This window comes from Lissotriton helveticus, chromosome 2_1 (genome assembly GCF_964261635.1).
Source record: "Lissotriton helveticus chromosome 2_1, aLisHel1.1, whole genome shotgun sequence".
NCBI lineage: Eukaryota > Metazoa > Chordata > Amphibia > Caudata > Salamandridae > Lissotriton > Lissotriton helveticus.
Window position 1 is genome coordinate 2,113,070,174 of NC_136059.1, and position 27,374 is coordinate 2,113,097,547.

The following is a 27,374-nucleotide window of genomic DNA, read 5'->3' on the forward strand; positions in this document are numbered from 1 at the left end:
ACGTGGCACAGGAAGTTGCAGGAGGGAAACCAATGACAGCAGAGGTAAGTTGAGATATGGGGGTGTCATAGAGGCACCATTGATTTAGCTCACCAAGACCCAGGGACTTCAGATGCAGAGGTGCCTTTCAACATAGGAGTTTTCTTACCGGAGCTGGATGCGGTCAGGGGTTCTTCTGGATTCACACTGCAGGCGCCACTGTGAAGATCAGGAGAGGTCACCCAATGCTGGACTGCAGGTCAGGATCACTGAGGAGACTTCACTTGACAGGTGACCCTCTCAGACTGTGGATAGAGTGTCACGTGCAGAGTGGGAAGGAGATGCAGATCCGCCTGCATCCGGAGTCCTAGGAGTTGGTTTCTTCTGGACTGCTGCACTGTCCATGGGAGATTGGAGTCTTTTTTCAAGGCAGCAGTCCTCCCAGGGCTTCGGAGGTTGCTGGCTGCATTACAGGCCACAGGTTCGCAGGAGCTTGAGACAGGCCTGTAGGGCTGGGGCAAAGGCAGTCGTCATCTTCAGTCTTCTCTGCAGGGATGTCTTCTAAGATTCTTCTAAGTTTTCCCACCCAAAGTGGAGGTGTAAACCATGGGGCTGCCATCTGCTGCTAGCAGCAAAGGCTGGGGGTCACATTACCAAGGTAGTAGGCCTTCGAAGCTTCCCCCTTTGAGCACTGGCCCATCCTAGGGGAGAAGGTGTGACACCTCTGCCTAAGATGTACATTGGTTCTGGTCCGAGAGAGCTAGGGCTTTCCACCCATGGGTCCAGAAACAAGTCTGGTGGAGGCTGGCTGCCTCCACCAGGTTGGTAGTTTTTCAGGGGGCACCGCTGAGGTACCCCTTGAGTACATCAATCAATCATCAATCATGGCATTTGTAAAGCGCGCTACTCACCCGGGAGGGTCTCAAGGCGCTGGGGGGGGGGGGGATACGTTACTGCACGAACAGCCAGGTCTTGAGTTGCTTCCTGAAGTAAAGGTGGTCCTGGGTCAGCCGAAGGTGGATGGGGAGGGAGTTCCAGGTCTTGGCTGCCAGGTAGGAGAAGGATCTTCCTCCGGCGGTGGCTCTGCAGATGCGTTGAACGGCGGCGAGGGCGAGGCTGGTCGATCGCAGCTGGTGGGTGGGCATGTAGAAGGTCAGGCGGTCGTTGAGGTACTTGGGGCCCAGGTCGTGGAGAGCCTTGTGTGCGTGGGTGAGGACATGGTACAATAAATCGCACACTGGCATCAGTGTGGATTTATTGAGAGGAGTAGTTTGGTGCCAAACACTCTGGTCCAGTGAAGCCACCATGGTGCTGGGGAACTCGAGTTGTCGAGTTTCCAGCCCATGTACTCTCCATGGCTTCCCTTGCACTCACAATTTTAAGGAATGAACCCTAATATTATAGAGGCATATCTGCTTATGTAGATCTGACTTCACCTGGGGTATAGTGTACCCTGCCTTAGGGCTGTAAAGCCTGCTAAAGTGGTTACTTACCTATACCTTCAGGTAACCCTGGCTGGCATGGCACCCAGGAAGGATGCCATGTCGATTCTGTTGTTTTCTCTCTCACAGGGGCATGTAAGCTGCAGGGGCAATGGTATGGTCCCAATGAGGGCAGTAGTCACAGGGGACCCTCTTCAGCTTCCACACACTAAGAAAGGGTGAGAGGCAAATCTCTCTACTCCAGCCTCCCCAATCATATAGCACCAACACATCAGGAGGAGTAGCGAGCAGTGTTGAAAAAGTGGGACATGCTCTGTAAGAAAATACTGCCCTCACTCACAAAGTTGTAACATTCTTCATCATTGGGCTTGCTCACACTACAACCCTGTGCAGACCAATGCCTGGGTTGGAGCATAAGGGAGGGGAAGACAATACACTCATAAAAAAGAAATGATATCTCAATATGCTTTGGGATCACCGAAAGAAAGTGCAGTATAAAGATATAAAACTTGCTCAGTGGTGTTTTTGTGCAAAAATTGTATTCCTAGACCCACCGTTGAGGTCTAAAAACATGAAGGATGGTGGTGAAAGGAGAAGTTCTAAGAGTCCATTCATCCCTCCTTACTTCCAAAGTGTCAACATGTTTCAGCCGTGTTTGAAAGTGCCACAGTTTAGGGTCACACCGGCATTCTTCAGAACCAATCAGATCCCAAGTGTTATATTTACCCTCTCTACCAAGTAGGTAGTGTAAGGAAACACTAATTTCCAAACTGAGGGTATTTCTAAGTAATGTACAATTGGTTATATGTAGGGGAAGGTACACAAATTAATAATGATTGGAATAGGGTTCGTCGTGCTGAGATAGCTCATGCGTAGCTAGGTTTAGGCATTCATGATGCCTTCTCATTTTATTGGTTTGCAAACTCATCATCATTCCACCTATATATAATATAATGTATTATTCATAAACCAATTGGTTGTTCATGAGTATCAATATGTACCCATTTTATTTTTAACATGCCATATAGTAATGGGAAGATTAAAATAGACATACTCCAACACCGGGGCACAAAATGAGCATACACCCTCAAGTTGGTTTTATTTTTATTTTTACTGCTTACTAGACCCCGCTCTAATTAGCAGGATACACGGTGTCTCCTAGCAATAGAGGGAGGAGACAACAAACTCGGAAACACGTGACGTGGACACATGACGCGGCCCATCACGTTGAACAGAGCTAGTTTTATATATTTTATGCACTTTCTTTCGGTGATCCCAAAGCATATTGAGATATAATTTATTTTTTATCTGTGTATTATCTTCCCCTTTCTTATGCTCCAACCCAGGCGTTGGTCTGCGCAGGGGTGTATTGTAAGCAGCCCCAATGATGAAGCATGTCACAACTTTGTGAATGAAGGCAGTATTTTCTTAGAGAGCATGTGACACTTTTTCAACACTGCTCGCTACTCCTCCTGATGTGTTATTGACCTTTTCCAGCTCCCAGTCCCTAGGGACACAGGCTACCACTTACTAGGGACTTATAGGGGGCAGAAGTACCAATTGTGGAAATGTTTTTAGGGAAGCAGCACTGGCACAGGGTACCTTGTTGACAGGGACCCTGTGCACTTCAATTGAAACCATGTCATAACCAGGCAAAATGTGGGACTCAGTCCTGCCAAAAGAGGCACTTAGTCACAGAGACCAAATGCCAACTCACAGAGGGCATGATTCAAGAAGGTACACTTACAAGTTTGTGTACGTTTTAATGTTTTTAGGTATTCACAAAGTATGAGTTTAGTTTTGCAAATAGTAATTTCGCGACTGTACAGAAACAGCAGTTGGGGCTGTGAACTCTTTACATAAAAAGATAGGACAGGACTTTCTTTTTATCTGCAGATTCTCTGCCATGAGAGCTGAGTCTCACAGTTGTAAAATTACTATTACTAAAATTAAAATTGTAGTTTGTGAACATCAAAATTGTGTCCATTTACCTTTGTGAATCAGGCCCAGGATGTCACCTCTGGGTAGCTCCACCTGCCAGTATGGATCTTTACTAGTAAGGCACACCATCTCACTCATTTGACATGTCTTTTTTGTAAAAACCTGAACTTTCCGGACTGCATTCACATTGAGCAGCTAATCTTAGCAGTGGAAACTGACTCTGGAAAGTTTTACAGGTCTTCGAAAGCCTTAAAAACACCAATGAACCAGGTGGTCCTAGAAACAGCACAAATGTGGTCTGCTGTTCATAAACAGTTGAAGATGCATGCACATCCACATGGCCAAGCACCTATCTGGATCAATAGAGCCATCCAGATTAATGATTCCCTAATCCACTGGAGAAAATAGTTAGATAAAGGAAAACACTTGTTAAGTTCTTGTTGGCTACCCTCATAAAATCCTTGAGTGATGTACAAGAATAATTTAGCCTGAAGGAAGACAAAGCTGGTGATATATTCAATTGAAGCACTGTCTGTGCTATACACTCTCTCCATGGACAGACCCTCTTCCTGACTGTCCTAAGCACTTATATCTTAAACGATAGAGCACATACAAAGGAGTCATTTCAGCCTTGCATTAAACTTTGTTGGAGCAACTTCACTCCCAACTGTTGCATGAACAACTATGAACCAAATGGCAGCAGAGACAGGGGCAAGTCTCTGAAGAGGAACACTAGATAGACCTGCTTGAGAATCATGGACTTTAGCTTCTTCAACTTGCTACATGGTTGGCACTGGTCACCCCAAATGTTCTGTATGGTCAGTTTCTCTCATACATTGAACTGTTGAAGATAAGGTGACCATAATGGAGATATTTTGCAGCTAATCTGGTCCTGCCAATTGTTTCAAACTTTTTGGCAGAAAGCTCTTGCATCAATGAACTCCACTAACAGTTTAGAATTAAAACATGTACCTCTGTCTTCCTCCAAGACACTAAAATGGTGGTGGGCATAACCCAACATCTGAAAAGATGGTCAGATACTGCACTAACTGTAGCCAAACTGGGTATACCAAGATATTAGAAAAAGAGTAGTCCTATGCATGAACACTGACTGAATTATCCAGCACGCATCAGAAATACATTTTTTAATCCATTTGGAATCTCTTTTGTTACAGTAAATATGTAATGAAGTACTTCATATACTGATATGATGACTTATTGCATGTTTAAATAAGACACCATTGCATATACTGTGATATTCGAAGAGTCTGGGAGTGACAAACTGATGAATACGCTTGTAGAACTGGGTGTTTTTTCTAGATATTACTATCTTTGTCATTTTACTTCTTTCTCATGTTTTGATTTTTCTCGGGTATATTCTTTTTCTGTTTTCTTTCTGCTTCCTACGCAGATATGGCTTTATATTATGCGATATTGTGTATCAGACTCTGACTACCAGGATATCAAGTATGGGATGTTTTGTATTCTATATCTTGATTTATTTAGGATATCCTAGTAAGCTCTTGAAAAGGTAAGTCATATTACATTATATTAAGTATTCTGATTGGACTGAGGAGTATACCTCCCCCTTTTTCTTTCTTAAAGATGTGAATAAAGAAATCCAAACAAATAAGTAAATACGGGGGCAATGTTGGGTGGGTTTCTCATTGCTACTGCCAATAAAGATACAACTGCTACATTACTACTGAAAACTGTTGTGGGTGTGCATGCAAATGATTGAGATATTAAGCTTTGTCAATACCTACTAAGATGCTTCTTGAAAGTGCATGTTGGAGAGTAGTTTAGTTTTATTTCTTAATATTGGACTCACTGTCAGCCATAAAAAAAGAGACAACCAAGCAATGGAAGAGACAGCCTTTGGAATGCAAGTAAATCCCCTCTTTAAACAGTGGCGCTTGTTGACCCATGAAAATGGTGAGTCGTCATAAATAAAATTAAACAATATACAAAGAAACATTAACATTTTAAAATAAAAATAAATGTCATGTACCTTTTTAGCAGCAGCATGTCCTCAGTGTTCTCTAGCCCACTCCCGACTCCTCCAGCCAGCTACTGGATTTTCCAGCGCGAGGACTCGCAGCTCCTTACCCAATCGGGAAACTGCTCCCATACTGCATGAGAGAAGTGTCTGGATTGGCTGGATCAGGCTGCTTCAGCGCTCCGAAGAGAACTGAAGGCCTGCTTGCTCTCCTACCCGGCAGTATATGGCATCCAGGTTGAAGAGGCTGAATTGCTCATGTCTGTTTGGTCATAATAATGTAGCCGTCCAAACCGACATGCCCAATCCACACTGAAAGGGCTTCTCGTCTTTGCTGCCAACTAGCATCAATGACGCACTGGCCCCGCCCTTCTATCTCAGTTTGGCAGAAAGCCGGAAAACTGAAATGGTGATAAAATCCTTTCAATGCCATTTTATTTTTAGCTTTCTGCAGCTGTGTGGGGAGGGGAGTGGCGCTCCTCCATTCCCTTGGAGGAACAAGTCATCGAAAAACGATAGGGCCGGTTTACAAGGCTGTGATGCAATACAGAGCAGCAACCACATTTACAGTGCTTCGTGGCGTGAGAGTGAAAACATCATACCATCTAAGATGTGGCGCTCCTACTCTCTTCCCCAGTGCTGATGCACAATCAGGTCACCTAGTGCAATGCACAGACAATTGCACCATAATGCAAAGGTGCCTTTCTCATGTTCAAAGTCAAACTTTAAAACTTTTCTCACTTTGGATGCGTCCTGTGCAGTCCAGCACACATACAAAGTCAGAAAATGTTGGGAAAAAAACATATTTTTCCTTTTTAACATCAGGTTCAAAAAGGTATGTTTTGGAACACAGAACTGTCTATAAACATTGGTAGATAGGGATTTGAGTAAAAAACCATGGGTGAGTGCATATGACCCCCCCCCCCCTTGATGCAAAGCAGCGTAAATGCTAGCACTACTTTGCATGACTTTAGGGCTACTTTCCAACACTAATAAAGTTTGGTGCTGGAAAGTAAATTCCAAATAAACATTTTGAGCCTGTATGCTTCACTTTTGTGACACAAACCTGGCACAAGCTGTTATTATTCTGCACCGACATTGTTTACAGCAAGATGAGAAGTGGTTACATTGTGAATAGTGTAGGCACTCAGATGTATGCATCCTAGACCTCCAACTTTAATTTGCTTTCATTAAGCATCCTTGGCAGCCGACACAGAAGGCTAACACAAAATATATTATCACTGATGACTGTCTACAGGGGGAAAACCAGGGCAGGATTTAAAAGTTACAAATCCAGGAATACTAAAGTCAAATGCTTATTCTTTAGTTAATCTAACAGGGGTTCCAATTCAAGGCAGCTGAAGAAGAAACCCTGTCCCAGTTCTTTTAAAAGGCTGGAGGCTGAACCGTAGATAAATAATCAATGTACGTTCAAACACTAGGAAGAACATTTAGAACAATAATAAATTAGACTAGGATCACTAACTGTACCTTCAACTCAAAGCTGATCATAGTTGAAGGTTTCCAGGCAGTTGGATATTAGTTCTCCTTTGGTAATGTGTCCCTGATGTAGACAGAAGACATTGCTTTGAAGAGGGCAGTGGTTTACTTAGAAACAGTTTTTGAATTCATAATGGGCCTTAACCTTTGAAACAGTTAAGAGTTAGGAGAATTGTTATGTGGACTAGCTTTGATAATGTGAACAGGGCACAGCTGCTACTTGAGTACGTTTTCAGTGGGAAACACTTGGCACTAAAACAGGGAAATTCAGAGGCGGGATGTGGCAGTGTTAATGAAAGCTTGCACAAAACTTGGAGTCTGGTCTAACTATTCCATGTTGACTGACAAATGTCAGGAAAAGGAATTTTTGTTTATCTTAGCTTGATAAGTTCTTGCTTGTTTGTCTGGGCACATTCTTGCATCCATTCTGCAATATGTTGTTTTATGTCTCACTGCTTCTGACGAAAAGCCTGAGCTCTTTCCACTACGAAAAACAGGAATATTCTTGACAAAAAGATGCAACGCTTAACCAGTAAGGGCCCATTCCTCATAAATTCAATGGAGATATACCGAGACTAGACTGATCAATTCCACCTGGTGTTGCAACGTGAGTTAGCAGGCATCATGATTTAAACAGAAAAACTAAGAAATCATAAATATATGATCCCACAACGACTGCCACAGAAAGAAGAATAGGGTGAAAAATAAAAATAAATTTTTTCTTTAAAAGAACCCTCACTCACCGACCTGGTCGGTGACATGCTTCATCATTGGGTTCTACTGGGGAGACCAAATGTCCCCCTAGTATGCTACTACGCCTGTTTTACAGCAGAGCTGGATCTTTTCTTTGTGAAAAAAATGCGACAAGGAAAAGTGATAATGTTAAATGTTAAAAACTATTTGAAACCCCGTGTCCAAAAAAGTGGTGGTCCAACACTTTTTAGGACACGTCGTTTCAAATTAAAAACTCTAAATGGTCAGTTTTCACTTGTTTTTAACCGATGCTGTTTGGCCATGTGTTAAAGTGAATATAGGTTACAACCAGTAATCTTTTTTAAAGCACTCACATTATCATTTTTCCTTGTCACATTTTTTTCACAAAGAAAAGATCCAGCTCCGCTGTAAAACAGGCGTAGTAGCATACTGGGGAAACATTTGGTCTCCCCAGCTTTATTTTTAGGTCAACTAGGTGAAAAGTCTAATCTATGCTCATTCTACTTACTCCAGCAGTATTAATCATTTTGCACTGGGAACCCTTTTTGGTTTTTTAAGGGCCAAGAACAATTATCACAGTATGTTTATGAACTGATTACTTCCATCAGTCCCCGTATTTCGTTAAACGGAATGCAAGGCTCCTCGTCAAAGATCTATACAAACACATGACCGTAGACACTTCAGCAGGTTTTTTCGAACAATAAACATTTCGACGATGTATCCCAACATGCAGGATTAGCAATATTTTGGGGGAATGTAAACAATGATGTATAAGAAAGCATGAATTAATCCTCGGCACTGCCTTAACAATATTTACTTACAGCTATAGCTCGTGAGAACCCAATTACACCAAACTTTGAAGCAGAGTAAACAGGTTGGTATGCAGCAGGCATAAGACCTTAGGAAGAAAGAAAAAAAACATAATTTATATTTTTTTCACATAGTGGCACACATATCTTGTTCAAAAAACATTTGCAGAGAAGGCAATTAAATATCTTCGGCTAAAGATTATAATGTTTAAGCTAGGAGCTCACTGAGAGAATTTCTTTGCTAGTTGTTGATTCTGTGTAACTAAGGGCACAATGAACCAGTTCATGGGCATAGCAGAGTGATAAGCATTGCCTCACTTCAGCCGAGAGTGACCCCCGCCTCGTTCCAACACAGAAGGGAGCACAGCCATCTAGCATAGACTTATTATTTGTTATAGTCCAGTCACACAGAAGTCAGTGTGCAACAACCAGGCCTGGACTGGCCATTTATTTAATTGGACATCTTCTACATCTCGCTGGATTTTACTGCAGGAGGCACGTCTACCGGAATGTTTGAACTATGATATTGTAAAAGGTAATATGACCAGAATTGCCATGTGACCTTAAAATTGCCCTACAGTTCCAGTGTAGTTACATAGCTCCCTGCTGCAGGGGAACACCACTCCTCTCGAATTCCTGTGGCAAGCCAAAGGGTATTGTTAGAAATGGGATTTCTGGTTAGCTAGGGTATGCACCTAAGTCAGGCAGAACCCACCACTCTAGTCATGGGAAAGGAGTTACACACCCAAGATAACCCCTGCTCACCCCTTGGTAGCATGGCAGAGCAGTCAGTTGTATCCCTGAAGCAAGGTGCCACAATAAACACACCACAAAAGATAATCCACACCATATTATTAGAACGATATCTTAATATATTGTTTATAACGCATCAACCAAACCACAAATCATAAATCAATTTGCCAACTAGGCAATTGTCAAAATATCACAGTTAGCGCAATAAAGTAAAGACATATGTTGCACACGTCATAAAGACACCATGACTGCGCACACAAGGCGAATCCTAAAATAATGTTCGTTTTCCTGTAAATGCAGGGCAAAAACAACATTCATTAGAACACATCACGGCCTAAAATGCAAGTTATATAATACATAAATCATCACTGCTGGGCATACTATGCAAGTCCTGGCAATGTGGGGAAAAACAACATACATCACAACATCAGGGCACAAAGATGCAACAAGTAACGATTAAAACACCTGGTTCACCAGAATCACATTGAGAACCAAGGGCACAGTGTTCTTGCGCTCCTATTAAGCTGTATATAGTAGTCAGTACAGCATGTAGGGCACAGAAACGTCTGGGTGCCTCCTACATTGAATATGGTAGTTGTGTCAACTCTTGAAATGCGGCCAATTATCACCGGTAATCAGGGGCCTCCGTCGAGGCTCTATCCGCAATGTCCCCGAATGAGATAGGTGCCCCCAGGTATGTGCACACACAGAGAGCGGGGCACACCCTGTCGACCTTCATGGGGAAACCTCCTTGTGCCACGCCCATGATCAGCCAGCACAAAAGGTCTGTCCTCCAATTGCGAGGAGCAACGTGCCCATAGGGCTACCTAAGGCCCACCTTAGGTGTGACCTATATGTAGTAAAAGGGAAGTTCCAGACTTGACAAGTAACTTTAAATGCCATGTCACTGAGGCAGTAAACTGCGCACGCAGGCCCTGCAGTGGTAGAGGCCTGAGAAAGGCTACTTCTGTGGGTGGCGAAAGCAGGGCTACAGGGCCTCTAGTACCACTTATTTTAACCCCTTCCCTGCAGGGGTAATTCCCCGATGGTGCATGGGGCTGGGGGTGAGCGCGGCGCCGCGGTACCCCTGACGAGACCAGCTAGTCATGAGTCACGGTGGAGCTGTGCTCATGATGAGCTGATCTCGTCACGACCCCGCCCAATCAATCACGGCGTGGGTGGAGCGGCGCTGTTATGACGAGACCAGCTCGTCATGCGCACAGCTCCACCGTGACTCATTACGAGCTGGTCTCGTCATGAGCACCGAAGAGGTTAAAGGCCCTGCATATATGGAAACCACTGTACAAGGGACTTACAGATAAATTAAATGTGGCAAACAGATGTAGACCAATCAGACCAAGTTTACAGGAGAGAGCACATACCTTTAGCACAGATCAGCAGTGGTAAAGTGCTCAGAGGTAGGTCAGAAAAATACAAGAGGAAGGCAAAACCTTTGGAGATATCCCTGCAAAAAGGGCCAGGTCCAACAGGTATTTACAGCAATTATTACCAGCACCAAATAAGATTTCTGTTTTGTTAATCTTGTTCTCCGAGAACAGACAGCCATTCCACATGTGTGCAGTCCAAATTCCAACTCAAATGCATCTGCTGCCACTGTTCACAATCTACCACGTGTACCCCACTTACACTGGGACTTTAATGTCCTCTATGATCTCGCAACACTGAAAGGAGCCACGCCAACCACTAGACCAAGTCCAACAATCATCCTTCCAGTCTCATCTCAAGTTTCCCTGAAACGAAGCCACTCTCCCCATCCAGCCACTGAAAGCACATCGGATTACCACCAGCTGTATTGAGCAAATGCAAATTCGATTGTGTTTGGGAATGCCATCACCCAGAAGAACCAACACAAACCTGAAGGGGAGAGCTGCAGACATTTCTTTTGGAGAGAGCAGGGGAAGAAGTCAAGTGCATCTTATCTCCCGATGGGACCTGGACCAGGTAACCAGAGGAGTCTTGGTGAAATGAGATCAATAGTGATCATCAGTTGCACACAAATAATTGTGATTGTCTGCCGTGATCAGACTGTACCACTGTGGGTTCTAATTGTTATATATTTTTAGTACTTTTTATTATGTTCACGTGATGTTGCCCACAGGTGGTTAACCCTGTATGATTCGTGCCAAATGTCCCGCAGCGAAATCTTGCTTTATTTTGTTCATTGCATCATGTGGCATACGCTTTTACTATCATATACTGTCAGAATCAAAGCATCTCTACATTTTTGGCTGCCTCAAATGTTTGGGAAACTCAAATCAAAACGCAACAGTAATGAAATATAAGTGTTGTGATTTTCATTACTCTAATGCTCCACCTGTGGTAAAAAAAGCCCTGTAGAACAGTCAACCAATTTCATAACATTGAAGCACAGTATTGGGGAAGCAATATGCAATATAGTCAAAAGCGGTTAAAAGATATGATACTTCGTTGATGTTCATGCCACATCTAGCAAACTAAACAGCAGACATATGGCAAATATAATGTTTTAATTACCTTAACTTCGAGTCTTTTTAACTCTCTTTGTGGAGAATTCAATGTAAGATGTCTGGGTTGAAAGGTGAGCCAAGATGCCCCTGTGCAAACGTAACTTGGTTTTTTTGCTGCCATTTTCTATTAAAAGGTCTTCCTTGCTGTGGCAGGCTAGTTTTAGACTCAAGGTGCCAGCAGGGGCGTGCCTTCAGGAATAGCTTCAGAGGGGCTTTGGTGTCTATATCACCCAAATAGATACAATCTTGTCTTAGTAGTTGGGTCTGCAGCATTGAGAAAGGTCTGCAATGTTTGTGTTTTTTTCTTCTCCAAATCTGATGTAAAAAAGGTCTTTGTTATTTAAAAGTGTTGTTGTGTTCCCATTTCAATAGGAGGTTTTTTACTTGTTCATTTTTAAGGTCAGGAACATAAATCTGTAGAGTGACCGATTTGCAAAAGGGTAGTAACTCTGCACCAGTAGTCACACTCCTGTGAACGGGTGCACATTTACTATTACACAAACATTGGCTGTTGTAGGCTTTGAAAGCTGCGCCAGAAGGAGGTTTCAAGGCATACTACTGGCAGTCATGTGATATTTTGGTCAAGTGACATTTTTGGACACTACTTTTTCCAAACTGCAGATTGTATAAACAATACATTTCCTCACTGGAAAAGGTCACTTCCAGTTGCACGTTTTTGTTTCCACAGGGAAATGTTTTCTCTGTGGAGAAACCACTTTCAATATACTCCCACAGAATTGTGGTGTGTTCCATTCTTCTTCCTACCCTCATAGGGGATTTTCTCCAGTGCTTTTCTGGAGCAAATCCCCAACAATTGTCAAGGTGCGAAAAGGTCAGAGAGGAGCCTTTGAATGCCCACAAAATCACAAACTGTAACTCACTGCTTTGTTAGTTGGAAAATATGAGATTCACATGCCCCAAACCTCACTAAGCTTTGTCCCTGAATGTCAGCAATAACATATTCACGGTGCTGCACTGCACAAAATATATTATTTTCAATTTCCTTAACATTTTATTATTTAGTTACTCAAATGGAGAAAGATATGGGTGGAACTGGCATACATGAGATAATTTGATACAAATTCAACCCCAGGCTGTAATTAGCCAGGCAATCCCACCCTTATTAAAACATGTTTACAACATGATCTTTTATTACTGATTCATGGAAATGCCTGAAGAAATTGTGCTAGCATTTAATTTTGTAAAGATGACTATCATTGCATGAGTGAATCCTGGCAGGAGCCAGTCATTCCTCTGTGGGTACTCATGAGAAGAGGTACGCAAGACTGTTCGCTCATCAAGATTTATATCCATTTTTGAAGGTTTTCTTTTCAAACGGTTTGTGTCCTCCGTTAAGTATTCCGGGGTCTGGCGCAATGTCTTGTTTGCGTTTTAGACTAACACGACTCCGCAGCAAACACAAGTACAGACACATTGGCTCTCACCTGCTAATTTCAAACAGAAAAAAAAGAAATTTGGTGCCGGTTCAGAATGATTTTCTTTTTGTGATGTAGAATGAGTCTAGTACACATTGTGTTTTGTTGCGAAGCGAGCACACGGGGATAGATGACTCACAAATGACATCTGAGCCCTGGAAAACGTCTGCATGTTGCCAAATGTGGTTGGAAACGTAAGCGAGTCACACAAAAAATATGGCACAATCGAACGTCCAAAGCAGAGACTGACCTCGACCAAGTGCCATGAACAAAGTACGTTCTTCCACACACTTCTTTTGGGAAATATAAAAAGACATGCAAGCACGTTCTTCAATGTGTTCTCCTTTCATCCCTTGAATTATGTCAGGGTGAAAGATGAACAGCTTGCAATCATCTTGTTGTTATGAGGTCAAAATGAATGCAGGGAGTAATAATGTTATTCGTAATGGGATAACTGATGATGCACTGCAAAGACCAGAATACCTCCCTTCCTCAGACTCACCTAGAAAAGTTTGATGATAAAACTGTGTCTAAGGAAGGGCTACTTTAACGCAGCAGAGTCCGGTGCGACCCCCCACCCCACAGGACCTCCTTCTCCACGGATCCCCTCACGATCACATTCCAACAGTGCCCCAAATCTCACCACAGCCCCTATCGCAAATGCATTTTATTTGTTTTATAGCGCTATTCATACGAGTGTAGGGTGTATGAGCACTTTACATCGCACATAAACTAAAAAGAGACAATGAATCATACAAGTGTGTAAATCAGTCTATGGGAAATGTTACGTAAAACAATGAGGATTACGAGATGTAGGAATCACGTAGTCCAATAATAAGCAGTATATTTTAAGTGTGTTTGGTCTGAAAAACACGAATTTAAGTGGTTGCAGTTGGCTTTACTAATAAGAATGTGTTTTTATACAAACCAACCCCTTTTTAGCAACATTAGGGTAATGAAAGACTGGGAAAAGCATAACGTTCTAAATAACGTTCTAAACTTCACCATGCAGTTTGCATGCAGCACTTTGACAGTTCATAGGCCATACTGCTGTATTAGGATTATAATGTATGGACTGCAAGTAACAAAATAATCTCTGACAAACAAAGTAACCCACTGAGCTAAGCACATAAGCTCTTTGATCTACATAGTACACATATTTTGTCCCAGGCATATTAACCCTCTTCACTACCTTAAGAGGAGTCAAAACTGCCACTAGACAAAACAATATCTATTTGCAGCAGGAACATTAATCACCAACGTTACCTTGACGTGTTTATTGTTGACTGAAACCTGCTGGACACACAAGGAACAAATCAATTTAAAAGAACCTTCTGCAAAGTTATTTCCTATCACAGCGCCCCTCCAAGGAACTCAGGCCCTTGAACTCAGTGCTAGGTGCTACTGCCCCGGTCACACTGCTCTAAGGCCCTCATCTAAGGGTCCATGAATGAGGTATGCATTTTTCTGGACACGTAAAAAGGACAAAAATCCCGGGAACGCTGTGGTCGAATTGGGGTCTAGTCAGAGGAGACAGAAGCAGAGGCCCTTGTGAAGAAAGTGGGACCTTATTGATACAAACTTTGCTCTCTGTTGCTGAAGACCTACTAAGGGCCCATACCAATACTTAGAATGAGATTTGGGCTGGCCCTTCACATGCCATTAAGTGGCTTTCTTCTTAATCTCAGTTGCTTGATTCTTATACAACGACTTTCTTTCCTCTTCTTCTGTTTGGCCCTCCACTGTTTTGCTACCATCCTTTTGAATGGGTCTCTTTTATCTTTCCGCTGTTCATATCCAGGAAAAGTATTTTTGTTTCACTTTTAGCACTCCATGGAAGTGCATGTGTAGGGTGTCAGAGCACTTTACATCACCCAACTGCAGCTTTCACTCGAAAAAAGTTTTGGGGAGAGTCCAGCAGCGGCAATTTTCTACTGACCACTCCATTCGTAAAGCACACACATGTATTCATTAATTTTTTATTAACCACTCCAAGATGTGTTTCTGCCATCTTGGAACAGTACATAAAAAAAAATAGTGCCATCATTACGCCATAAGCACATATATGTGGTGATACACGTGCATATATTCATCAGCACACTGAGCCACCGTAGTATCATGGCACATATGCACCCTTGAATGATGACACATGCAAGTGTAAACATCATCACCATCAGCAAACAGACATTGTTTTCCTTTTGCAGATACGGAACAGCTAAATCAAAAAGCATTGTCAAAGTGAATGGGTCACTGCAAGCAATAGGCGTGAACTATAGCCTTTAACAAGACTTCACGAATGTTTGCCAGCAAGGTCCTGGTATCATGAGGAGCAGAGTCCCCAGAGCTTAGTGAAGACTTGTAAAAAGAAGTGTAAAAAGAGGAAATAGAAGCTAAATGCTAAAAACTGCTATCGAGTTACTCTCACTGCTAAACTGTGCATGACAACCAAATTGTGGACACATTTATTCTGTCTGGATATTTACTCATCAAGTTATTGTATTTGTAAAAATGTATCATTCATCTAGTGGCCACCATAGAGACTCAAGGCTCTGACATCCTTTCACAAAACCTTCCATATAGAGGGAATCTTGTATATTTGGTTATCACATAGGTGTTACCTAGTCCAGTCAATGAAATATAAAATCATACACAAATGTTTGATAGTTCGAGGAGGATAGAAGTGCAGAACAATCATGTTAATGTTCACAACCATTTCCTGACAGTTTCTACAAAGATTAACATCAAACATATAAAAGTAAATGACAATAAGACGTGTAATGCTCAGCTTAAGTTTACTAAATTTTCTACCACTTCCAGTACTCCCCACTCACCACCTACTCAACCCAATAAATGAGTGAATAAGTTTATCTTGCTCTACATCTTATCTTCCTTTGGTTAATCTCCCTTCTTGACAGATTGTGAGGCAGTGCAAGAAGTGGGGGGATAAGCAGTGTCATTGAAATTCCTATAGATGGATCAAGGGGAGATTCCATTCCAGACCTTGGGATATAAAGACAAAAATTTTGAGGCCACTGGCAGGTGAAGTCCCATGACTAAATTAGCAGGGTTTTTTCTGATTACGTGTATGTCACACACAAATCAGGCCTAATTGTATGATGAACATGACCAACCTACATCTTTAGAGTGTGTACGTGGAAGGCTTGGGGTCAAGAAAACCAATATTTGAATTGTAATTATAGCTAACAGAGTGTGCAAGATCACTACATCATTTTATAAACCGGCTGGCATTAGTCATGCCATCAAAAATAACAGAAATCCAGCAAAGAGGATACTTGCATTCTACTGTCCATAAAGCTGTGTGTAGTGAGTTAGGCAATTCTGGAGAGCACAGAACTAAAGTGGAAGGAAGCATGTTTTGATACACTTGCTAACCTTTCAGATAGGGCTCTAACTGAGGGATTGCTCACAAAGAGATGCAGATACAAGAATCTGTACAGAGTCCCTCCCTCTTTACCTCCCGCACCCACATAGCGTAACATTAGGATAACAGTATAAAAGACTTATGAATTTGGGAAGGTCAGGCATGAAGAGTAGTGGTTTGTTAAAAATGCCAGAGTCGATATCCGACTAAAGGCCTGAGAGCATTTTGAGGGAATGCAGGGATAACACATGGCTTGGCATAAGGGAGCACGGGAGGGTACTAATCATTCAGAGGGATACTAATCATTCAGCCAAAACCATAATTAGAAGTCTGATAATATTATAAATAATTATTACAGATAGTGTGGATATGTGAAAGAAAATGCTTTAGCTTTTTCTAATATTCGTCTTGGTTTTTTTATGGCTTCTGAAATTACAATGATACTTTTCATCATTCTGATACACAAGGTTTGTGTGCTGATTATACATAATAAATAACATCTATATATACACCAGCTGTTGTGTAAATCTACGGATTTGAGAGGTCTGGGTGAGGGTCCACATAACCACTAATAACCCATGCAAATAAGAGCTTCTCTGGCAGTGTTTTCTGGCTTAAAGCACTCAATCTAGAAAAGACTAACTCTGTTTGAAGAGGCCTAGCTGAAGTGAAAAAACACTTTCTGGGTTTTCAGCTGCTAGGACATGTAAAACGCAAGTACACGTCTTACTTTTTTAATACCATGAAGCCTGCTCAAACCTAGGGTGTCTTAATAGTATTAAAAAGGAAGGTTTAGGCCTGGGGAAAAGTTTATTTTGCTAGGTTGAAACATCAGTTTAAAACCGTACTACAGGCTGTAATGGCACGCCGGAGACATGTTTTGTAGTGCTGCTTTAGTGGGAGGCACAACTCAGGCCAGTTCTAGCATTTAAATTACAGACCATTGGTACATGTAGTAAGTACCATTTACTAGGGACATATAAGCAACTTAATTGTGTCAATAGGGTGTATACCAATGTTACTGTGTTTGGAAGGAAGAGCCCAAGCACTTTACCACTGATTAGCAGAAGTAAAGTGCATAGAATCCTAATGGCAACAAAATAGGTGCAGGAAAAAATGGTAGTGAAAGCAAAAAACCTGTCTGGGGAATATCATTCAAAAATGGGCAAATCCAACAGTAATCTTAAAGGAAGTATGGCCTATTGTTTTACATATAGAATGTGGCCTGAATTCCTTAGTGTTAGTGATGATTACAAAGAGACGAAGAGACAATGGGGATGAGTGAACTCAGACGGAGGCAGTGCCTCAAAACCTATTAGGATGATGCCCATTATATTGGGTTCCTTTATAATGCGATATCAATCTAAAAGGCAGTACAAGGCATTGTTGTTAAAATATTGGTTGGCTTTACACTAAAAGACATTCTACAGATTATCTAGAATTACTCGTGTGACATATCCCCAGCTTGTTGCACATGACCATGGTTGAGAATTGTTCCGCATCTTTTCTTTTTTTTCTGAGATTGGATCATATATTTGCCACTGACCATCACAATGGCTAAAGCAGCATATGCAACATCTCTGATCCGATCTGATATATATATATATATATATATATATATATATATATATATATATCAAAGCTCCGCAAGTTGCCCTTGCTTGAACAGCACACTGCACAGATTTTAGGTTCATGCCTTTATTCGAGGTATGGAAAGCGTCCTGCCTGCCTTCCAATGTCGTGTGACAGTTGCTCCATCCCTTTATACCGACGAGTTTCGAAGGCAGTTCCTTCTTCTTCAAAGGTAAGGCAATGGCAGTTTTGGAACTCAGTCGCTAACTGCACATACAGATGACTCGATTTTGGTACAGGATTTATTTATGGGTGATGAACCCATTCTGCCTTCATCTAGCCCGGGCGCGGGCATTAATGTTTCTACCATAACTATTAAATTCAAACCCAAGTCAAAATTTTGTCCACTGATGATAAAAGACAACATCGATTTATTTCATGATAGGGTTTCCCAAGAACTAAGAGCACTTTTTCTTAAACAAGGCACTTTTTCCAAAAAGCATCACTATCGTGACTTTGATTATCATCAATTGATCAAAAAATTGCATAAGAACACCAATGTAATCATAAGACAATCCGACAAAGGAGGAAATGTCGTTTTATGGCCCCGCACAATGTACATGGAGGTGGCGATGGGGCAACTTAATGATCGAACATGCTACCGACGGACGGATGCCAACCAAGTACAGCAAGCGAAGTGTGATATCTATTCCAAATTGATGGCTTGGAGGAGCACTGGCATTATAACCATGGATGAATTCAAGTTCATGAAGAAGGACAATCCTCTAATGCCAGTAGCCTATTTCATTCCCAAAATTCACAAGGATAGATCTGCACCGCCTGGCTGTCCAATCATTTCTGCTTGCAATAGAATGCTTGAAAATGTTAGCAAGTATGTTGACTTTTTCTTGCAAAACTTTGTTAGATCACTACCGTCATTTGTGCTAGACACAGGAGACTTTTTGAGCAAGATTAACAATGTGCAGTGGAAACAAAGCTATCTTTTAATTTCACTAGATGTGACTTCACTGTACACTAGTATTGTTCATAAATGGGCCGAGAGCAGCACATCATTTCTTGAGTTCTAGACCCAATTGTTTAAATGACCATACTCGTATGATTATTGCAATGATCACACTGTGTCTGGAAAACAACTTCTTCTTATTTGGTAAACAACTATTACAACAAATAAAGGGGGTGGCGATGGGGGCCTGTTTTTCTCCTAGTTACGCCTGTTTACATATGGCCTACTGGGAGGAACAGGTCCTCAAGCCCAAGTTCAGGGACATCATGAATACCAAGATTATAAGATGGCTAAGATACATCGATGACCTCTTTTTGATTTGGGATGGGTCACATAATGAGGCAGTAGAATTCGTTGAGAATTTAAATATCAATGATCTCAACTTACATTTTACAGCCCAAATTAGTGACAACTCAGTATGTTTCCTAGATGTAGAGGTTTTCCCTCGTGGGGGTAAACTAGAAACTAAGCTATCCCGCAAACCAACTGCAGTTAATAGTGTCTTGCATGCGGGCAGCCACCATCCGAGTCACCTCATAAGGAGCATTCCCTATGGGGAAATGCTCCGAATTAGGAGGATATGTAGTGCAGATATTGATTGCACAGAGGCCCAAGCAGCTTGCAAGGTTAGATTCCTACAAAGAGGTTATTCCAATGAAATAATTGATAAAGCCATTGCAAGAGCTAATTCCTGGGATAGATCATCTCTGTTGTCTACCTGTACGCAAAGCAGAAACAACACATCTACAGTCGCTGACAATGATACTCGACTTATTTTAACTTTCAATAATCAACATTTGATTATTAGAAACATTGTCAAACGCAACTGGACACTTATCTCTAGTGACCCAGCATTAAGTGGGCAGATTAAGGGCACTCCAAGTATAGCCTACAAAAGAGCTAGAACAATGGGGAACTGTTTAGTATCTAGCAGTCCTGAGATCCGGACCACGGGCTCGTGGTTGGACTCAAGTAAAGGTTTTCTTAAGTGCTCTGTATGCAAAGCGTGCAAGAATGGAGTTAGCAAGAAAGAATATATAACTCCGTTCAGTAACAAACCCACATTAATAAAGTGCCAATTAACATGCCGCACTGAGTACGCAGTATATGTGCTGGAATGCCCCTGTGGTCTGCGCTACGTTGGTAGCACAAGACCACAGGTACATAAACGCATCCTGCAGCACCTAAGAGCCATTACCAACGGAGATACTGCGTACCAGGTTGCGAGGCACTTTGAGGAGGTACATGCGAAAAATCCTGCTGGATTGAAATATTATGTCATTGACATGGTACCACCACAAAGAAGAGGTGGGGATAGAGAGTTGCTATTGCGTAGGTTAGAGACCAGGCATATCATCTTATTGGATACTAAGACTCCTAATGGTCTTAACGCAGGGGAAGATTGTCACACCTATCTATAAACACTGTTTTAACAATGACTAACTGTACCAGTATGAACATACTTGCTGTCTCAATCTAGTTTTTATACTAGTATGTTATTTTATGATTTGCACATTTTTTATGTTTCACTAGGTGGCACAATTTTGTAGTATTTACATTGCCGATATTTATTGCTATCTTTGCACATAACACAGCAATGGCTCATCTTTTGCACAGTTGCTTGCCTACCCATTTTAAGGGGGAATTTTTTTAAACCTTAGCGTTTAATGTGTGTATAGGCTTTCTTTTGAGGATGCTAGCCTTTAGAACTTATATTTCTTGACATTATGGATTTGTTCTATGGCTAATTTCATACATACACCATAAAAAGATTATTGAGGTGTATGGTCTCAAATTTGTGAGGGTGGAACAATATCAAAATTAATTTAACTTACAATACGTTATTTTTATTGTTGATATTCAGTATTTTGCTGCTATATTTATATCTGTGATTTTAACATCTTATTTATATTTATATATTTATATTCTAAGTATTCATATATTTAATATGTTCAGATATATTTCCATCCTTTTGTACAATCGATTGAGCAAACACAACTCATTATGAGGTTATATAAATGTATTATGTGCATTCCTGCATTCACGCAGTTATTAACAAAGGCAATATGTTTTCTATGTCTATGAAAGCAATACTATGGCACTAGCACTTTAAAAGGAGCACATACGCCCCTACACGTTGTCATGTGATCAAGGGCTTGTTTGGCCCGAAACACGTAATGGTGGTGTGGTGGAGAGCTAAATAAAAAATCAGCACCAGTCTTTGGGTTCGTCTTGTCTATTTACCCGCAGAATTGCTGGAGACTTTCGTATGCCAAATATATATATGTATATTTACCTATACCATTAACATAACATCTTTAAAAAACAAACCGTTATAATTAAATAAAAAATGAAACAACTTAAAATTAAATGTAGCAAAACGTATTTTACACATTAAAAATATAAATAATTAAAAATATTATAATTTTAAATAAACAAAAACATAAAAATGTAAATTAGAACAGCATAAAGTAAATGCTACAATATACAATTTAATACATGTACTGTTCCCACTGCAATTTATACCAAACTGAGCAAACTATTAAATTTAATATATAAAGAATTTACTACCCCTACAACACACAATGCAAAAATAATAAAACTGGTTAAAATGTACAAATCTCCCTCCAATAAATGCAACAGTAGGAAAAACATTGGATTGTGTATAAGTAATATTTACTGTACCCAGTCCAGCTAGTACAACAGGAGCAAAAATGTTGGAGTACGAAGCAATACATGTACTATTCCCACTCCAATCACTACAACAGTAGGGAAAGTATTAGATTACAGAGGGGTAAAATGTACTATTCAAACACAGTGAGTGCCACAGTAGGGAAAGTGTTGGATAGCAGAGGGGAACAATTTAATATTTCCACTCCAATAAGTGCAACAGTAGGGAAAGTGTTGGAAAGCAGAGGGGTACAATTTACTATTCTCACTCCAATAAGTGCAACAGTAGGGAAAGTACTGGATTGTGGTGGGGTAAAATTTACTATTCCCACTCCAGTCTGCTCAATATTAAAAACAAAAAAAATATCTTCAACAAAATAACATTATTTTAAAAACAAAGTTAATTAAAAAAATATATGTTGATAGATAAAATATAAATATATATTCTATATTAAAAATGTAAACAATTAAAACATATCACAGTCTTAAATACACATTACAAATACCTACAAATATTATTATAAATGAAATATAAAAATTATTTTTAATCAAATAAATATTTTTACTTAGAAATTATTCATTAACAAAAACATTAATTATTACATACATTCAGTTTAGTTATTTCCACCCTATAATACCACAAAACATCTCAACCTGCACCCAAAAAAATCTTTACATTATTAATATAAATATTTATCAACAAACGAATTTAAATTAATTAAACATTAATTAAGTATAATTAATATGCTTCCCAAAAGAAAACCCCACAAAGCACACAATACACCCATAACATTTAAAAAAAGAAATATTGGCACGTTTAACATACTTAATTATCAAATTAAATATATAGAATTTTATTTAAATGAAACAACAAAGCCCTATCACTACTTCATCCTAACACGATTCAAATGTAACCTGTTGCATCTTGTATTGCCAGAACCTTGGGGTGGTGTAAGGTGAAAGACTTGGGCCCTTGCTCTTGTGATACCTTCTCTACCCAAGATTCTTTGGACTTTATAATGTTCTGCAATTACTATCATCATATTTGCAAACGTTTTGTATTACCTACACTGAAAGCTAAAGGTTGTATGCAAGTAAGACCTGCATTAACATATTTACAGATGTTGAATAACCCATTGAAATGTTTTAACATTACTAGTTTTTTTAGTTGCAGCTGGTAGGGAAAGGGAAAAAGGCTTCTATGATCTGGTACACCCTTGATTTTTATACTGTAATGATGGTAAATTATTTTATCTTGATATTTTTGCTGCGTAAGATCATGTTTCAAAAGAAATATGTATATGTTTTTAATGTTTCTTTCAGATGTTTTGTAGTGTATTTTTCCGGTTTTAATTAACAGAATAAAAGGCATTTTGAATGACTATTAAATTCATAATAGTATTAACTACAAAATGATTATTAATTAATTTATTTTCCACCCCATGCACCTACAAAACCCACAACCCACATCTAAAATCTAAAAAAAATATTTACACAACATAATTAATTATCAATTACACAAATATTATTAGTTAGAATCCAAACTATATTAATTAAACTTAATTACCTTCCTACCCTTTATTCCAATAATCTCCACAACCCGTGCCTAATATTAACCTTAAAAAATGTATTACATCATTAAATAACTATTAGTATTCAACATCTGATTATGAAGTAATTAAAAATCATTTACTCCTCACCCTTTACCCTATAAACCCAAAACCTGCACCTAGAAAAAGTATATAAACAATTAACATAATTAATGACCAATTAATTAATTAATATTGATAATCAACAAAATATGAATGAATTAAAAATAAATTACTTCCCACCCATTACCCTCATAACCCCACAAAATGCACCTAAATAAAATGCCACAATTAACATAATAAATGACCAATTAATTGATTAATTTTAATTAACAAATAATTATTTATTAATTAAAAATGAATTACTTCCCACCCTTTATCCCTATTATCCCACAACCTGCACCTAATACAAATCCACAAGTGTTATAATTAATACAATTAATTATAAATAAATAAATTAATATTAATTATCAACTAGTTATTAATAAAAAATAAATTACTTCCCACCCTTTACCCTTTATCCCCACAACCCACGCCTAAAAAGTTAAACAATTAACATAATTAATTATCAATTTATTAATATTAATTAACAACTAATTAATTAATTCAAATATTACTTCCCACCCTTTACCCCTATAAACCCCACAACCCACACATAAAATTGACCCCCAAATAAAACTTCAAAGCACAATTAACACAATTAAATATCAATTAAATAAATATTATTAAATGTGAAATAATCATGAATTTATTATAATTAAATTACTTTCCACCCTATTCCCCTATAAACCCACAGCCCACTATGGAACTGAAAATCACAACATTTATTTAAATTAAATTTAATTACTACTAAAAAGAACATGTGGAGAGGTGTGATGCAGTGGCATGGGCAGCTGACTTCGGAGCACAGGGTTCAAAGTTTGATTCCCGGCTCCGGCGGCAGCTCAGCTCAGCCCCATGTGACTCTGGGCAATAGCTCACTTAATTTCCACAATGGCCCCCAGGGCCTTGAGACGCAAAAAGGTGAGTGGTTCACTCTTTACAAATATGGATTTACATTTTTTTTTTACAAAAAACAAACACTTTTTCAAAAAACCTACATCACATACATTTAAAATAAATACCAAAATACAAAACACTAATTAAAGAACGATATTTTAAACAACTATATTTTTGCAAATTATATAATTGACTTAGATATTTTATAACTCGATATTACTTATCTTCAAATCAATATTTTTGACATTGATAATCTTGACATCGATATTTCTATGTCACTATTTTTTAAACCCAATATTTTGGTCTGTCGATAATTGTAACTCGATATTTTGTCTAAACACCATCCTGAGCAGCAGGCCATATAAATCATGAAAGATTTCTGCTCATCAGAACAGAAACTGGGTGGTAGACCTGGCATCCTTAGGGTGGTCTTCCCCGAGCCTTTTTGCTAAGCATGGGCGTAAAATCCGTTACGCTCGCGGATTTTTCGTATTTTCGGGGAATCCGCAATCCGCGAACTCTCGCGGATGCGGCGAGAATACGCAAAATCCGCGCGAAGCGGATTTTTTGTTTGTGTTCGCACTGCTCGCGCTGCTCGCGGTCCGCGGCGCGGGCAGGAACAATCTCGCACTAGCGAAAGTACAAAAATTACTTAGTAAAGGAAGTGGCCCAGTCTCCAACTTCCTGTTCCTGTCCAGCAAGCTCCTCCCATAGGGGTGGGGTGAAGGAAGTGCCCCAGTCTCCAACTTCCTGTTCCTGTCCAGCAAGCTCCTCCATTTCCTGGCCACTTTTCGATCATTCTTGACTGGGAAGGATTACTTTTTGTGGTTGCTGCTGGATATTTGGATTTGAGGCTTTTTGGATTAATTTTGGATTCGAATTTTGATTTCACAAAGAAGTAAGTTGATGTTGTTTGTTTGTGGTGATTTTTGTGTGTGGTTTTTTTTTCGACTTTTTGGGGGGAAAATCTGCAAGTTCGCGAGCTGAGGATGTTTTTGCTTGTGTTCGCACTGCTCGTGTCCCGCGCAGCAACAATCTCGCACTCGCGAAATTGTAAAAATTACAATTCTGCTGCACATGAATTGAAAACCACCAGGCTTATTTATGGGTGCATGGATGATACAACTGTTTTGTTGAAATTATTTTTGTTAACATGATTCTGTGCTCTGATGTGATCCATTATGCCCAGGGGGGCCCAGAATCGGTCTGTTCGCGGATTTTGTGGGTTTTTGCCACGTTCGCGCCGTGAAGCAACAATCTCGCACTCGCGAAATTGTAAAAAATGCAATTTTGCACCGGAAAACCACCAGCAGGCAGCATAAGCCTTCTGAAAATGGATGGATGGCATTGGATTGTGGTGATTTGATTTGTGTTGTGTGTTTTCACTTTTTGGAGTAGGGGTTGGGTGCTGGCTATGTTGGTGGTGGCCATTTTGAGGCATGGTCCTGGCCATGTGGATGGGGGGGTCAAGCGGCCATTTTGAAGGCAGGCAGTGAGCTATGAGACATAGGCCTACACCCATTGTGCCTTGCTTTCACCCATGGTGCCCAGGCGGAGTCAGGGGTACATGAAAGCACAACCCTCTGTGTGTGTGCTCTCTTGGATCATTGTTAAATTCCTGTTTCCCAAAAATTTAGCAATTCCTAATTATGAAAATTCCATATTGTGTGGTGTGCACGTGTGTATTCATAAATGCCTACTTGCTAACTGTTTATTCAAGCGCTAGATATGCAACATTTATATTTACTGATGTTCCTCTGTCTTCATTTGCGTTTAGGTGCACAAAACTACGCATCATCATTGAGCATCAGTGCCAGGAAGAAGTGCTGCTGCGGCCTGTTGTTAAGACATCTGAAGAAGATGGCTCCAAAAAGAGGTGCCCGTAGGTCCTCTTCCAAGAAAGATGTCTCTACTAAGGAGAAGAAGAAGCAAGTGGCACCACTTACCAAGGCGACTGGTTGCTCAACCAAGACATTTTTTGGGCAACAACAACCAAAAAAACAAAGGCCCACCATGAGTGCTGCACAGGTAGCCTGTTTAGTTGTTGAATCACCAACGACCAGTGATGTTGGATCATCGCAAGAAAGTAGCAGCACGCCATCAACACAGGTTTTAACTCATCTCACAAGTACTATTCAACAACCAAAGCCGCAACAACAACTGCATGGGCTACTAGTACAAGCAGAAGTACATGCGCAAGGAGCTGTCCGAGAAGGAGCTGTCCGAGAAGGAGCTGTCCGAGAAGGAGAAGGCCGAGAAGGAGAAGGCCGAGAAGGAGAAGGCCGAGAAGGAGAAGGCCGAGAAGGAGAAGGCCGAGAAGGAGAAGGCCGAGAAGGAGAAGGCCGAGAAGGAGAAGGCCGAGAAGGAGAAGGCCGAGAAGGAGAAGGCCGAGAAGGAGAAGGCCGAGAAGGAGAAGGCCGAGAAGGAGAAGGCCGAGAAGGAGAGGTCCATGGAGACTTGCAAGTAGAGGTCAGTGAAGATGGCCATGGAGCGGTGCAAGTTCCCACAATGGTTGTTCTTCCAGAAGTAGGGGCACAGGAGGAAATTGACTTTGGAGCCGGGGTATCATGTCAGGAAGACGAAGCCACTCCTCCTGATGATTCATTTTCTCCCAGCTCCCCAGCAAGGAAAAGATCAAGGAGGATGTGTAGAAGTTCCTCTTCAAGCCCCGCTCCATCAGACGATGATCTGGATCTGGATTGGCAACCATCTCCGATGTCTGAGAGGGAGGCACACCATGAGCTGCGAAAGGTATCAAATGTTAAAAGGAAGGGCCCCGGAAAGCTTATACTTATGGATCCGAACGTCGGACTTGATGAAGTGGTGCATTCTGATGTTGTTGAAGAGGATGACAGCAATGACCTAGTCATCACACATGTCAGTCCAGCCACACCGGCCATGCAGCAGACAGACATTTACACCCTATCCCGACGTCATGCTGAGCGTGACCCTGGCGACGTGCCACTGGTAGCACCACCAACGCAGTCAAGTAGTACCACAAGTTCAACAAAACCTACAGCTCCCATATTTTCTCCCCGGAGGGGGACTCCATCCCGCT

The 27,374-nt window shown here is 40.6% G+C and overlaps 1 protein-coding gene across 1 annotated transcript in view; it reads right to left on the reverse strand.

Moving 5' to 3' along the window:
- Positions 1-27,374, reverse strand: part of HPGD (15-hydroxyprostaglandin dehydrogenase) — a 287,216-nt gene that overhangs the window by 63,758 nt on the left and 196,084 nt on the right. Inside the window, exon 5 of the mRNA XM_078677081.1 lies at positions 8,397-8,473. Within this exon, the coding sequence (XP_078533207.1) occupies positions 8,397-8,473 (77 nt within the window). The remainder of the gene's footprint in view (positions 1-8,396; positions 8,474-27,374) is intronic.